The sequence below is a fragment of the Microtus pennsylvanicus genome, chromosome 2, assembly GCF_037038515.1.
Source record: "Microtus pennsylvanicus isolate mMicPen1 chromosome 2, mMicPen1.hap1, whole genome shotgun sequence".
Lineage (NCBI taxonomy): Eukaryota > Metazoa > Chordata > Mammalia > Rodentia > Cricetidae > Microtus > Microtus pennsylvanicus.
Genome location: NC_134580.1, coordinates 27,733,228 through 27,749,457, shown reverse-complemented (window position 1 = coordinate 27,749,457; position 16,230 = coordinate 27,733,228). Strand labels below are relative to the sequence as shown.

Sequence of the window (16,230 nt, the reverse complement as noted above, 5' to 3'; positions counted from 1 at the left end):
TGTGAGGGATAGGAGATTGCCCCAAGGGGTGAGGTGACTAAACCTTCAAGCAGTGGGGGTGAGGCTCCATCTTCCTAGTTTCATCAGCCTGAGGTCAGGACATGGGCTGGTTAGGGCTGGTGACTTCCATTTTGTCGCACAGAGGTGCATAGGGAGTTAGTTGCGGGTGACTCGAAGGCTTCTGGTCAGAACATACCTTCAACGCTGCCTGGAAACACAGGGGAGAGTCTGGGGACTCTGAGATGATACATGACTGGACAGCCTCCTCTTTCTCCCCCCACCCAGAACACAGGTCACTAGCTTCAGAAGAAGAGTGGCGTCCAGAAACACCCCTTGTGTGTGCAACTTCTAAAGACTCTCAGTCAGAAAAACAGGTCATCTAGAAAGGCTAAAAGAAAAGAGAGAGAAAGAAAAAGAAAGGAAGAAAGAAAGAAAGAAAGAAAGAAAGAAAGAGAAAAATTAGGGTCAATGGGTAAGATCTGCAGTTCAATCAGGAGGTATTTCTCAGCTGCAGAGAGTCTGAGGCTAGCCTGCCTGAGGTGTGACTCAGTTGGGGTAACTCTTGCCCACCATGCAGAAACTTGGGTTTGGTTTCCAGAACCAAACAAACCAGGCTGGTGTGGAATTCCTGTAATCGCTACATTTGTACGCGGAGGCAGAAGGATTAAAAGATCAAGGATATCCATCCCTACATAGATGATTTAAAAAGTAAAACTTCTAAAACCCACTGAGACAAGTTACATACCTATACCACCTACACTCAGTTGGCTGAGGGCAGGAGGATCGACGGTCCTTGGCAGCCGGGACTACATACAGTAAACCGGAGTCCAAACAAGAGGAGAGAAAAAGAAAGGATTCTTCGTTAGAAGGAACCAATAGATATGCCACTGTGGGGTTTAAGAGTCATATGCTTTCGCAAAGAAAATAGACGACCATGAGTACAAGGTACAGACAGTCAGCAGCGAAGGGGAACAGACAAGGACAGGGTTGAAGAACTCTACAAAAGGCAGGTATGTGTTTGTGTATGATATATGCATGACCATAAGTGTGTGTGTGTGTGTGTCCTCACTCTTTGAACACACATGTAGACCAGGAATATTCATCAGATGCTTTTATTCCTTAAATCTTTTTGCTTTGTGTCTGAGACAGGGTTTCTCTGTGTTTACCTGGCAGTCCTGGAACTGAGATCTGCCTGCGTCTGTCTCCCCATCCCGAGGCAAGCGGGTGCCCCATCACCACGGGACTTCCACCTTACTTTGTGAGACAGGTGTCTCGCTGATGTTAGGCCAGCAAGCTCCCGCACCTGCTCCCTTCCCCCCCAGGCAAAGATGACGCAAGGATGCTGGCACGTCCTGTTGTCACACAGTCCTGTCCACCCATCTCGCTAGCCCTGGTCTCCAGATCTGATAGTTCAGAATATTTAGAATCTCCATATTCTTTTGGAGACAGGTCCCACTCAGCCTGGAATTCACTCATATTTTGTAATAGGAGCAGTGGGCTACGTTCCAGGCGCGCGGCCGCCCGCATGGCTAGCTTAGCCCCCGGAAGTAATTACATGGAAACTGTATTCTTTTAAACATTGCTTGGTCCATTAGTTTTAACCTATTATTATTATTGGCTAGCTCTTACATATTGATCTAACCCATTTCTAATATTCTGTGTAGCACCACGAGCTGGCTTACCAGGAAAGATCTTAACCTGCGTCTGTCTGGAGTGGGAGAATCATGGCGACTGCTTGACTAGGCTTTTTTCTCCCAGCAATCTGTTCTGTTTATTTCACCTACCTAATTTTCTGTCCTATTAAAGGGCCGAGGCAGTCTCTTTATTTAACCAATGAAATTAACACAAAACAGAAGACTCTCCCCCATCACTCATGCCTACCCTGGCCTGGAGGGTTTCCTACTTAACAGGGCAGAGTGGCTCAAAGCAGGAAGGAATTCCTGCAGTGGGCAGTTAGAGATGAGAAGATGAGGATCCTGCTCAAGGCCGTCTTTGGCTACAGAGTGGCCTGCCTGGGCTCTATGAGGCCTTGACTAAACCACAATGCTGCCAGTGCTTCAGTGCAGCTAAGGAGGAGCTGAGGCAGCAGCATCTTCAGGACTATAAAGCCAGCCTGGAAGACTACACATGCGTTTCAGTCCTGCCCGAGATAAAGGGCAAGACTCTGTGTGAACTCTAAAACTACCAAAGAATAACAGTTCGTAGCATACTGTTCCTACAAACCACAGTAGACACAAACAAACGTCAGAAGATGGAGCATGCACTAGCACTGAATACACCTGTCCAGGAATGAGAGTCAATTCTCATCTACGGTTGCAGGTAGAATGTGTTCCCTTAGCATACTTCTGTGGGTCTCTCATTTTTAGGGTGGGTCACCCACGGTGTTATGTGTGCTTGTTTGTCTGAATTTGCTTGTCTATTACAATCAATTGTAATTTTTTTTTTGTTTTTTCGAGACAGGGTTTCTCTGGTTTTTGGAGTCTGTCCTGGAACTAGCCCTTGTAGACCAGGCTGGTCTTGAACTCACAGAGATCTGCCTGCCTCTGCCTCCCAAGTGCTGGGACTAAAGGTCCACAGCGCCCCAGGCTGAGTTTGTGCTTCCTTACACTATTTTGACTTAAGTGTGTGCAGATGCACTCACACACTATATGCTTACACTGTGTACGTGTGCAGCAGTGTCCGTAGACACACACACTTGCAAGCTCAAGGTATGTGTGTGTAGCACAGGTGTTCGGTGTCAAATGTCACTTCTCGAGTGCTGGGCATCTTGTGTTTTAACACAGGCTTTCTCAAGGCCACTGAGGTGGAGATGCATCTACCTCGAAAGGTGGCACACACCCACAATCCTGGCATTCAGGAGTCAGAAGCTGGCAGATCTCTGTGAGTTCAAGGCCAGCCTGGTCTAGAGAGGAAGGGCCAAACAGAAAAACCCTGTCTCCAAAAGAAAAAAAAAAAACAACAACAGAACAAAAATGGAGATTCACCTGTCTCCATCTCCAGGTGCCGGGGTGGCCAGCTTCAGCAAGCCTGCCGGTCCTTTTCCTTGGATTCTGCACATGAACACATACCAAACAAGGTAACTAGACACTGTACAGACAGACAGTCACTGTCGGGCTTCTTGTGCTTCTGAATCTCACCCAGGGCGTCGATTTCACACTCTTGCTTAGTGCCAATCATTTCTCGTTATAGACAGCGGGGCCAGGAAGAAGCAGCAATGTGGTTTACGGAGTTTCTTCAGGGACAACCCCTGGGCAGAACATCTATGACAGCTATTTTGTTCTTTTATTAGGATACTGTAGAAATGGAATGAAGTAAAGAAGGATAGAATCATGTCAGATGGGTACAGAGCAGTGGAAGCCTCCCCTCACCCCACCTCTGAGCACACCCAGTCACCCCAGTTTGTGGCAGGAATTGAAGCAGGGACCCCAGCAAACCAGGCTCACTAACACGGAACTGGTACAGAAGTGCCACAAGGGGGCAGCACAACATCAGAGTTTCTGATGGGTGGCCCGGCCAGCAGCCTTCCTGCCTTTCTCATTGGCACAGGTGGGGGTCTCCATGCTCCCCAAACCTTCCTGTCAGTGCCTCCCACAGGGCCAGCAGGGAGTACTTACCCAACAGCTCCTCAGTGCTGTGCACAAGGATGAACTCAATTGGCTCAGGCCAATTCCAGATGTGAGTCACAGGAAATAGCCCTGCACATCTGGATGCCTGATTTTCTTCTCTCTGTCAGAAAGATCTTTTGACTCACTAGTAATATGTGGTTGGAATGGGCTGCTATGTCACTGTTTTCTCAGACTGGGGCATTAAGATTTGGGGGTAGGTGTTGTTTGTCATTCCTCCTAGACTGGCCTCCAACTTTCTGTGTTGGAAGATGGCCTTGACTCTCTGATCCTCTTGTGTCTGCCCCCCAATACCGGGATTCACAGCATGCTCCACCTGGTTTTATTTTATGCTAAAGAAGCCAGGGCCAGAGCCAGTGTGTATGCTAGGCACACTGAGCATTAGTCCTGTGTTTTAGACAGAGAGCTACCAAAGCCTAGCCTACTGTTCCTCATGGAGTCCAGGCTGGCCTTGAATTTATGGCTAGTCGCTAGTCTAAACCTCCAGAGTCCTGGGATTATAGGCATACACCTTCACCCTAGCTCTATCATCTAGTTTTAAGACAAATCCACAAACTCCCTAGAACTGTCTAAATGTGAGGGATAGGAGATTGCCCCAAGGGGTGAGGTGACTAAACCTTCAAGCAGTGGGGGTGAGGCTCCATCTTCCTAGTTTCATCAGCCTGAGGTCAGGACATGGGCTGGTTAGGGCTGGTGACTTCCATTTTGTCGCACAGAGGTGCATAGGGAGTTAGTTGCGGGTGACTCGAAGGCTTCTGGTCAGAACATACCTTCAACGCTGCCTGGAAACACAGGGGAGAGTCTGGGGACTCTGAGATGATACATGACTGGACAGCCTCCTCTTTCTCCCCCCACCCAGAACACAGGTCACTAGCTTCAGAAGAAGAGTGGCGTCCAGAAACACCCCTTGTGTGTGCAACTTCTAAAGACTCTCAGTCAGAAAAACAGGTCATCTAGAAAGGCTAAAAGAAAAGAGAGAGAAAGAAAAAGAAAGGAAGAAAGAAAGAAAGAAAGAAAGAAAGAAAGAAAGAAAGAAAGAAAGAGAAAAATTAGGGTCAATGGGTAAGATCTGCAGTTCAATCAGGAGGTATTTCTCAGCTGCAGAGAGTCTGAGGCTAGCCTGCCTGAGGTGTGACTCAGTTGGGGTAACTCTTGCCCACCATGCAGAAACTTGGGTTTGGTTTCCAGAACCAAACAAACCAGGCTGGTGTGGAATTCCTGTAATCGCTACATTTGTACGCGGAGGCAGAAGGATTAAAAGATCAAGGATATCCATCCCTACATAGATGATTTAAAAAGTAAAACTTCTAAAACCCACTGAGACAAGTTACATACCTATACCACCTACACTCAGTTGGCTGAGGGCAGGAGGATCGACGGTCCTTGGCAGCCGGGACTACATACAGTAAACCGGAGTCCAAACAAGAGGAGAGAAAAAGAAAGGATTCTTCGTTAGAAGGAACCAATAGATATGCCACTGTGGGGTTTAAGAGTCATATGCTTTCGCAAAGAAAATAGACGACCATGAGTACAAGGTACAGACAGTCAGCAGCGAAGGGGAACAGACAAGGACAGGGTTGAAGAACTCTACAAAAGGCAGGTATGTGTTTGTGTATGATATATGCATGACCATAAGTGTGTGTGTGTGTGTGTCCTCACTCTTTGAACACACATGTAGACCAGGAATATTCATCAGATGCTTTTATTCCTTAAATCTTTTTGCTTTGTGTCTGAGACAGGGTTTCTCTGTGTTTACCTGGCAGTCCTGGAACTGAGATCTGCCTGCGTCTGTCTCCCCATCCCGAGGCAAGCGGGTGCCCCATCACCACGGGACTTCCACCTTACTTTGTGAGACAGGTGTCTCGCTGATGTTAGGCCAGCAAGCTCCCGCACCTGCTCCCTTCCCCCCCAGGCAAAGATGACGCAAGGATGCTGGCACGTCCTGTTGTCACACAGTCCTGTCCACCCATCTCGCTAGCCCTGGTCTCCAGATCTGATAGTTCAGAATATTTAGAATCTCCATATTCTTTTGGAGACAGGTCCCACTCAGCCTGGAATTCACTCATGTTTTGTAATAGGAGCAGTGGGCTACGTTCCAGGCGCGCGGCCGCCCGCATGGCTAGCTTAGCCCCCGGAAGTAATTACATGGAAACTGTATTCTTTTAAACATTGCTTGGTCCATTAGTTTTAACCTATTATTATTATTGGCTAGCTCTTACATATTGATCTAACCCATTTCTAATATTCTGTGTAGCACCACGAGCTGGCTTACCAGGAAAGATCTTAACCTGCGTCTGTCTGGAGTGGGAGAATCATGGCGACTGCTTGACTAGGCTTTTTTCTCCCAGCAATCTGTTCTGTTTATTTCACCTACCTAATTTTCTGTCCTATTAAAGGGCCGAGGCAGTCTCTTTATTTAACCAATGAAATTAACACAAAACAGAAGACTCTCCCCCATCACTCATGCCTACCCTGGCCTGGAGGGTTTCCTACTTAACAGGGCAGAGTGGCTCAAAGCAGGAAGGAATTCCTGCAGTGGGCAGTTAGAGATGAGAAGATGAGGATCCTGCTCAAGGCCGTCTTTGGCTACAGAGTGGCCTGCCTGGGCTCTATGAGGCCTTGACTAAACCACAATGCTGCCAGTGCTTCAGTGCAGCTAAGGAGGAGCTGAGGCAGCAGCATCTTCAGGACTATAAAGCCAGCCTGGAAGACTACACATGCGTTTCAGTCCTGCCCGAGATAAAGGGCAAGACTCTGTGTGAACTCTAAAACTACCAAAGAATAACAGTTCGTAGCATACTGTTCCTACAAACCACAGTAGACACAAACAAACGTCAGAAGATGGAGCATGCACTAGCACTGAATACACCTGTCCAGGAATGAGAGCCAATTCTCATCTACGGTTGCAGGTAGAATGTGTTCCCTTAGCATACTTCTGTGGGTCTCTCATTTTTAGGGTGGGTCACGCACGGTGTTATGTGTGCTTGTTTGTCTGAATTTGCTTGTCTATTACAATCAATTGTAATTTTTTTTTTGTTTTTTCGAGACAGGGTTTCTCTGGTTTTTGGAGTCTGTCCTGGAACTAGCCCTTGTAGACCAGGCTGGTCTTGAACTCACAGAGATCCGCCTGCCTCTGCCTCCCAAGTGCTGGGATTAAAGGCATGCACCACCACCGCCCGGCTCAATTGTAATTTTTATATTATATTTGCATTATTGTGGCTGCTTATGGCCATCCTCAGCGCTTGGTGATTCCCTGAGGGTTAACATCTGACAGAGCAGCTGGTGATTCCCTGGGGTTAACATCTGACAGAGCAGCTGGTGATTCCCTGGGGTTAACATCTGACAGAGCAGCTGGTGATTCCCTGGGGGTTAACATATGACCGAGCAGCTAGTGATTCCCTGGGGGTTAACATATGACCGAGCAGCTGGTGATTCCCTGGGGTTAACATCTGACAGAGCAGCTGGTGATTCCCTGGGGTTAACATCTGACCGAGCAGCTGGCCTGCCTGAGAGTTGTTCATGTGCAACAAACCCACAAACACAGAGTCAGAGAGAGACAGAGACACAGAAGAGAGAGAGACTCACCAGTGGCTGCGTGTTCGAGTGCGTAGAGGGCAGGGGAACAATACAGCAGTCAGAGGGGATCACAGTGTCAGGCCAGATCAGCCTCCCAGGCTGGCCAGCGTCTCCTGAGAAGTTCTCCATTTCAGTAGTACAGTCTGGTCCAGTGGCTGAGGCCAGGAATGGATCCTGTGATGATGGGCTGGGAAGCATGGGGTTCTGTTCTTCTCAGATAGGGTTGCTCAGAGACAGAGCAGATTAAAACCCAGAAATGTGTTCTCCCAGTGGGGGAACACTTAGGGACCTTTTTTTTTCAGACAGCCTTTAATGACAAGCTCTTCTCCCCTGCCCTTAGGCTCGCAGGCTCTTTGACGTCCTGGTCCTCCATGAACCCTTCCTCAATGCGCCCCAGTGATCCGCTGCCACTGAGGCTTTACTGTTGCAATAAAGCCTTTTCCAGGCCCAGGCTCCTGCTGGATGTACTGACGTGTTTGCTTGAGGGAACCACCTGCAGCTGGTTTCTGACAGCCTTCCTGGGCCACCTCAGCTCTGTTAGTTCCTCACTTTCCCCAGGATGTTAGTAAGGCTCCTCTGCTTTTTCTCCTGTCCTGTGGGAGACATCTCTCAGTGGGGAATGTTGCCTTACACCCCACTTTCCTGACTTCTCCTCCTCCTTCTCCTCCTCCTCCTCCTCCTCCTCTTCCTCCTCATCCTCTTCCTCCTCCCCCTCCTCCTCCTCCTCTTCCTCCTCGTCCTCTTCCTCCTCCTGTTCCTCCTCCTTCTCTTCCTCCTCTTCCTCCTCCTCCTCTTCCTCCTTCTCCTTCTCTTCCTCCTCTTCCTCCTCCTCTTTTACTCCTCCTCCTCCTTCTCTTCCTCCTCCTCTTCTTCCTCCTTCTCTTCCTCCTCCTCCTTCTCTTCCTCCTCCTCCTTCTCTTCCTCCTCCTCCTCTTCCTCCTCCTCCTTCTCTTCTTCCTCCTCCTCCTTCTCTTCCTCCTCCTCCTTCTTCTCTTCCTCCTCCTCCTCCTCCTTCTCCTCCTTCTTCGTGGATCTTTGAATTGGTCCAGCCTCAGGTTCCTCAAATTCTCTTGGGTAACTCATCTCAGACGGGGGAATCTATCACCTTCTGTCCTTTCTCTTTCTTCTTGCTGGGTGCTGGAGCCACCTGGGGCTCAAAGTTAGCTGCAAGTGCAGCTTCTGCCACCTCTGCCCCCAAGGCCAGCGTCTTGCCCAGCCACTTTTTCTTCTTCTTGGTCTTCTTGGGAGGCACAGGAGCTGCCTCAACCTGAAGCCCATGTTCTGAAAGTTCAGGCTCTGTGGTCACTCCAGGGAGCCCCATATCTGGCTCCATCACCAAATTCTGCCTCTTTTCTTTTCTCCTCTTCTTTGTGGGGGCAGTGGGAAGGCTTCCTCCTGGGGTTCCACAGTGATCTGTAGCAGAGAGGCAGCCAGGATGGCCTCCACTGCTTGCGTCCCCTCAGCCTCCTCCTGCCTCTTTTCTTCTTGGCCCACCAAGATGGTCTCATCAGGAGGCTCTATTTCCGCCACAGATTCCATGGGTTCCAGCTCCTCTTCTGGCTGGAACGTCTCTGCTCCCGTGGACTTGCTCTTCCTCTTCTTGCTGCTGCTGGCAGATGGGAATGGCTCTGCCATCTCTGCCATGGGCTCTAGTGTCTCAGCCTCCAGCATCTCTACCTTGCTCACCTGATGCTTCTTTTTCTCCTTCCTCATTTCTAGGCCACTCCAGGCTGTGTCCACCTCCATGGCCCCATGCCCGTTGACTGCCTCCTGAATGTCTGAGGCCTCTGCGACCTCTCTTCCTTTTCCTCTTCCCTGAAGTAGGTAACCTCAGAGCCATGACTGACCCAGGTCCTGTGAACAGAGGGCTGCCTCCAAAGGCAGAGAACCGAGGCTGCAGGCTGGCAGGGATCTGAGGTGGCAGGCTTGTGGGAATGGGCTGCAGGGGGACCCGAGAGATAAGATACTCTTGAAGACCCTCCATGATCCTTATGCTCCCATGGGGGGCCGGAGCGCAAGTGAGTCTTCCTCACACCTCTGTTGACGATGCCAGCAAGGTGGCTTCTCCAGCCTGAGGGCTGCCAGTAAGGACTCGGCATCGGCACCTCTTGCCATCCAGTTTGCCCTTAACAGTCTTTGAGCCAGAGAGAGGCACACGCCGCCCATTGAGGCTGAGGAAAGAAAGGGAAAAGGCAGGGGCTAGTTAGATCCTTTGCAAAGCGGGAGGCCAGGGCTAGAAGCAGCTTTTCTAGGCTAGGGTGCAGCTCAGTGCTAGAGCCCTGAGTTTTGTTTCAACTAACTTCTGTTGTGTGGGGCTTGTGTGAGGCCTAGAACTCCTGATCAGCATGCGTCACCTCCCGGGTACTGCAAACAGACACGTGCCACCGTTCCTGGATTGCTTGCTTCATTTTTATTTTTTGGTTTTCGAGACAGTGTTTCTCTGTGTAGCCCTGGCTGTCCAGGAACTCACTCTGTAGACCAGGCTGGCAGGGAACTCGGAGATCCACCAGCCTTTGCCTCCCATGTGCTGCACCATCACGACCCAGGTCCACCGGGCTCCTGGCTGTTTCTTGAGACAGACCCTCTGTGTGTGATGCTAGCTTGGTATTCCCTATCTCATGCTGGCCGCGAAGCCTACCATTTTCCTGCCTCAGTCTCCTGAGTGCTGACATTAAACCTAAACCCCATCATTTATGGCTAAGTAATGTTTAAGGCAGGCAGGCGAGAGACGAGGCTCAGACATGGAGTTTGTGCCTAGTATGAATGGGCCCTGGATTTCATCACCAGCATTGCATAAAATTGGGCTCGGTAGCTGCCCTTGGGAGGTAGAAGCAGAAAGATCCGAGTTTAACTGCTGCATAGGATGCTAAGATTCTTCAAAACAAAGCCAGGCAGTGGTGGCTGTGCTCGCCTTCAGTGCTAGCACTCGGGAGGCAGGTGATTTGAGGGCCAGCCTGGTCTAAAAGAGCTAGTTCCAGGACATCAGGACAGACTCCAAAGCTACAGAGAAACCCTGTCTTGAAAAACAAAACAAACAAACAAAAAAAGATTCTCCAAAACAAAAGAACATGTGACACCCACTTGTAGTTCCAGACTCAAGAAACTGAGGCTAGAGGATGCTGGGACTTAAGAATCCAGCCTGGGCTAGACAGAACGTGGCTGATTGTCCGAGTTATCAGAAATGCTGTCTACAGTTCTAGGTTCACAGTGTGGGGTGGGTTCAGTTTCCAGGGTGTGTGTGTGTGGGGGTACTCCCAGCGGGTGGGAGTGACCACTCACCACTGTGGGGCAAAGTCTGGAGGGGCTCGGATAAGCCACACTTCTGTATCTGGAAACGGCAGCGCCTCCAAGGAGAAATGAGGGGGATCCGAGTCTGGAGACATCGCCATAAATTTGGGGGGGAGGCAGGAGAATAGAGTGGCACCGGAGGCCGGGGTATCTGCCATCACAACCACCTGCGCTAGGTCTCCTTCTGTCACAGGTTGACAAGGTCTAGGCAGAAAGACCACGAGATGAGATTTTTACCAATGTGACTGTGGCATGGATGAGGCAGCTTCCCGGAAGCACACCCCACCCACCTCCAAAAGAAGTGGAAAAGCCTGCTTACCTTTAAAAGGCTGGGAAAAACAGAAGCCTTCTTAAAGAATTTCACTGGCCAGTGCAGACTTGCAGGCTGGAGGCAGGAGGCACAGCAGGTTGCTGACCACTCATTAAGTTTTTGAGTTTCACGCTAATTTGACACCTACCAGTCCCTCAGGGTGTGGCACATGGTGGTAAGTGCAGGAGCTAGTTGTCACTGATGAGAATGGTGGCCTTGAAGGAGCAAGCAGGCAGAGGCAGGAGGTGAGTAGCTGGAAGGCAGAATTGGTGGAGAGGGGGACTCTGTTGCCCTGGGGTCACTCGCTCCCCAGTTCAGATTTTCCCAAGCTTTGGGTCTGAGGACTCAAGCAATGGAACCTGCTGGGATGACTTGTGCGGATTCCTGCTAAAGGTTCTTGCAGGAGCCTGCCCTCTAGAGGAGTCGGTCCTACAGGGCTGCTTGCAGGACACATTCTCAACCTGGCAACCCAACTTAGGGCAGGCTGATTAGGAATACTCTCCTTGGGGGAGAGAAGTCTCACCCTATGGAGAAGACCGTGTTCTCTGCCAAGAAACAGGGGGCAAAGGACAGTCACTACCCATAGCACCACTTCTGATGTTCCCGCAGGCAGGGGGAGAGGGCAAGGCACTATTGTTCCACAAGACAGACTAGGGCACCTTTGCACCTCAGCCCTCTACACTGAGCTAGACCCTGTGGGAAGCCTACCCTTCCTGCCTGGGATTTTACCTGGAGAGATAGATGTTCTCTGGAGTGGACAGCTCTTCCTCTGCAGGAGGGGCCTGTGGCCAGACGGTGTCCTGGGCATCTGGCCTGAGTCCCCAGAGGGGCTGTCTGAATCTCATCCAGACCGATCCCCAACCCATGGCTCAGAAGCCACGGAGCTGGGGCTTGACCTCTTCGGGGCTTCAAAGAGAAAGGCACAGGAAGGAGACTCTTAGTGACTTCAAAACACACAAGACTTAGTGCACTGCCCTGCAAGTACCCGACTGTTCCTCCAAGGAATCTTTGCCTCCTTTGGCCTTGCCCCCACCTCTCCCTGCTTGGCTCAGCACCTCTGCTGTCCCCCTGTTGTTCAACAAGCCTGAGGTCACACTGCAGGGGACACCTGGTCTTTCTGAAGTGACAGATTGTTATGCTCACAGTGTGCCATAGTGGACACAGGCATCATTTATCACAAAGGACAGGAGGAAAAGTACAAATCAGATGAAGTGAGAAAGGTGCTCACCTGGTTCTGTGGGTGCCTCTAGGATCCCCTGACTGTGGAGCCTGGTTCTCACGGGAGGCATGGTTACTCTCTGCAGGAGGCAGGCAGCAACACAGGTGTCGAAAAACGTTTGCAATGGCTTTCTTGACCCTCTTCCAGCGGTGACGCATCTGGTTTCGGGAGGAAGTTGGCTCGGTATCCTGGCTGATGGCCTGCCTGTTGGTCACTTCTACTATCAGTGTGTCTCCAAGGGAGGAGCCTTTGGGGGTTACACGCAGAGCCGTCCCCAGCGAGCTGCAGAGTTTCTCTGCATCATTTGCAGCCTCATTGTGGTCTGCCCCATGAGGGTGGTACAGAGAGCAGGATGGCTGGGCACTCGCTGCCAAGCTGCCACACAGCCCGATCTTCGATGGCGAGAAACTCTTGCTGCTGTCCGGGCTGCTGCTAATGAGGGAACCAGCCACAGGACAGCTCAGGTGGGATAGGTGAGCAAGGTGGATCCTCCTAGGCTGGCAGCACAGGGTGGCAGGCACGCTATGGCTTCTGCCACCCTGCCTGGAATTCTCATCTTTTTTCTGGGGCTCAGACGGCACGATGAAAGTTGGGGGAGTAGGCTCAGCAGCTCTCTTGACGGTCCCAGAAAAGAGGTGAAGATCGGCCCGGTTGAGGGCAAGGCCTGGCTCCATGGGTGTTGTGGGTTTCACCCGGTGATGGCAGCAGTCTCCCCCAGGTGCCTGGTGTTGCAGACTCAGGTATGTGGCCATTGCCTGATTACATTTTTGGTCTTCTTGTTTGTACTCCATGCCTGCCATGGTGCCAACAATGCGAGGGCTCTGGGTGCCTGGGAGACTCTGGATGGATGCCCGTGCCTGGCTGTCCCTTATCATAGGGCACATCAGGATTTGACTGATGGTGGGCCTCTTTTTAGGGCTGATCATGAAGATTTCCATGATTACATTAAAAATATCAAGTGGGACATGATGAGGAACGCTGAAGTTTACAGCTAAAATTTGCTGCTTCAACCCCTTATAAGAGCTCGCTTGGAAGGGAAGCTGCCTAACCACCATGTAGTAGAGGAGCACGCCTAAGTTCCAAACATCGCTGGCATAGCCATCGTATGGCTTCGCCTTCAGAAGTTCCGGGGCACAGTACGGCAGTGTGCCACAGAAAGTCTTTAGTTTTTTGCCGGGGACAACTCTGACTGCCAGGCCAAAATCACAGAGCTTGGCATTTCCAGAGGCGTCGATCAAGATATTATTTGCTTTAATGTCCCTGTGGACAATACAGTTGTCGTGGCAGTACTTCACTGCCTGGACTACCTGTCCAAACAGGCTTCGCACCTCGCACTCCTGTAAGCCTCCCGCTTTTCGAATTTGATGTAACAGGTTCCCTTTCGAGGCATAATCCATGATGACATACGTCATGTCCCGTGTCTGCACCTCCTGAAGGAACCTGATTATATGCGGATGAACGAGGGATCTCATTATATCAACCTCATTATTGTTCCGGGCAGAGTCTCCCTTCACATTTTCTAGAATCTTCACAGCCACGTAGCTGACAGTGGGAATGTGAAAGGCCAGTTTCACTGTGCCAAAGGTTCCTCGTCCCAGAGTTGTCAGCATTTGATAGATACTGCTAAATGTCTCCTCGTCACAGTAGAGGGTCTCTTTGACCTCCTCCATGGCCAGGTTCTTGCTGAAACACAATGGGAACTTTAAACAAACAGTTTAAATCACACCAATGAGAATGTTTAACACTATGAATTCCTACATTCCAAAGAGAAAAAGAGTCACAGATATTTCAGGCAACCTAACCAGCTATGTAGTGCTCAGGAAGGGAAGGAAGTACTTTCCAAAGCAGTGGACAGCAGAACATAACACAGGTCAGGTTGGCCGGATTCACCCAGAAACTGAGAGAAGAAAACAAAGGGTCGCAGAAGCTACGAGCCACTGATTGGGAAGGAGAATCATCCTCTTACCTGAGCTGAACACTCATTGAGAGACAAGATACTAATAAAATCATATGCATGAGAAGTTGATGAGACAACAGAAACCCTGAAAACAGAGAGTGTCTAGGTGGGGAGAGGCTCAGGAGGTCAGAAGGTTTACTATTCCGGCAGAGGACCTGTGTTTGGTTCTCAGGACCCAGGCCAAGTGGATCAAGTGACTCCAGTTTAGGAGATCCTACACTTCTGACCTCTGAGGGCATCCAAACACATGCGTGGACGATCTCAAGGGCAACACAGACACACACACACACACACACACACATATGTATACACACAAACACACACTTGAGGTCGCCTACATGTACACTCACGTGTACTACCTATAATTTCAAATAGTATTATAAGTCTTTTTTGTATAATTTTACTTCTATGACCTGGAAAGACATAGAGGGCAACAGATCCCCTAGGTGCGGCACTTCAGGAACTTATGTTGTCATGGGATTGCTGTGAGGCAGACCTGGTCTTCTGCGAGAAGAGTCCATGCTTCTAACTGCTGGGCTGTCTCTCCAGGCTAACCCATCTCCCAAAGAAATCTGTTTTTGAAAACCCTGAGAGTCCTTCTCCTGGACTGGAAAATGAGAATGGAATTGAGAAACTTCTTGATATAAATTCAAGTAAGAAGATATGATAGGGGCTGGAGAGATGGCTCAGAGGTTAAGAGCACTGGCTGCTCTTCCAGAGGTCCTGAGTTCAATTCCCAGCAACCACATGGTGGCTCACAACCATCTGTAATGAGATCTGGCGCCCTCCTCTGGCATGCGGGCATATATCGAGGCAGAATGTTGTATACATAATAAATAAATAAATCTTTAAAAAAAAAAGAAGATATGATAAAGAACAAGATTGAAATATTTATGAGGAAAGAATCTGCATAGGAAAGCCCAGGAGCAGGCAAACCTACTGATGAATCCTTCCAATCTCTTGAAAACAAATGTCAGTGCTCCTCAATACTCCACAAAATAGAAAGGTCCTTAGCAGTTCCAAACTCATTCATGCACAAACCAGGAAAACACAATGAAGAAAAATAGAGGCTATTTCCATGATGAACATAGATGTAAAAATCCTTAATAATACTACTTAATACTTTTCACCAAATTCACATAAGCCAGGCCATACTTCATGGTTAAAATATGCTCCCAAGGATCCTTGCAAGGATAGCTCTACGCATTTAGCCTGACAACGCAACATTGAAACAGATTTTTTTTTTGTGGTTTTTCGAGACAGGGTTTCTCTGTGGTTTTGGAGCCTGTCCTGGAACTAGCTCTTGTAGACCAGGCTGGTCTCGAACTCACAGAGATCTGCCTGCCTCTGCCTCCCGAGTACTGGGATTAAAGGCGTGCGCTACCACCGCCCGGCTTTGAAACAGAATTAAGGGTAAGAGTGCCACAGTCATACAGAAGGACGGCCACAGAGAAGGATGAAACTGTGGGGCTCTCAAGAACATGGTTGTCACCAGAGAAGATCGCTCTACATGGGAAAAGCCAGTCCTTCAAATGTGTCACTTTTCTTCTCTCATATGTGGAACTTGGGAGCAGGAGGAGGTCCTCAACATAAGAGGAGGCTCCTAGGAATGTGGAGGAGGTCGTGTGAGAATAAAGCATAGCAGTGTGGGTTTAATCACATGATCAAGTGCTCAGAATGCATTAGAGATGTTCCTGTGATTGCCAGGACTAAATTGTTCCTATGATATGGTATGCCATAACAAGGAAAGGCTTGAAATGAGAAAAGAGAAACGGACCAAAGAACGCATAACAAAAGTAAATGAAGAAGTAAAACTAAAGACAGAGGTTCTGGAGAGATGAGTTAGTGTTTATCAGCACCTCCTGCTCTTTCAGAGAACCCTGGTTTGAGGCCCAACACACATGGTGCTCACAATCAATTATTACTCAAGTTCTAGCTAATCTGTCTTCTTCTTGTGACCTCCACAGGTGCGAGGCTCATGGTACACACACAGACATGAAAACAAAATACTCATACACATAAAATAATAATATTAAAAATTATACCCCAAGAAGCACAACTTAAAAACTACCAGGCTGTGGTGGCACATGCCCTTAATCCCAACACTCAGAAGGCAAAGCAGGTGATCTTTTAGTGTGAGGCCAGGAATATCTACAGAGTGAGTTCCAAGAAGGGAAGAGCTACACATTGAATTTCTGTCTTAATTCTCCTCCCATACACCCGCAAAACAAACAGAGTAAAAAAAAAAACATGAAAA

At 49.3% G+C, this 16,230-nt stretch overlaps 1 protein-coding gene and 1 pseudogene across 1 annotated transcript; both read right to left on the bottom strand.

Moving 5' to 3' along the window:
* Positions 1 to 8,156: 8,156 nt before the first annotated feature.
* Positions 8,157 to 10,645, bottom strand: LOC142844108 (DNA-directed RNA polymerase I subunit RPA34-like; annotated as a pseudogene).
* A 1,376-nt stretch (positions 10,646 to 12,021) lies between these two features.
* Positions 12,022 to 13,686, bottom strand: LOC142844107 (sperm motility kinase 2B-like). Its single transcript, XM_075962418.1, has one exon. The coding sequence runs from the start codon at positions 13,684 to 13,686 to the stop codon at positions 12,022 to 12,024; it is 1,665 nt and encodes a 554-aa protein (XP_075818533.1).
* Between the last annotated feature and the right edge of the window lie 2,544 nt (positions 13,687 to 16,230).

Coding starts and splice junctions, on each gene's coding strand:
- LOC142844107 (XM_075962418.1), bottom strand. CDS start 13,686: ATGGAGGAGGTCAAAGAGACCCTCTACTGTGACGAGGAGACATTTAGC.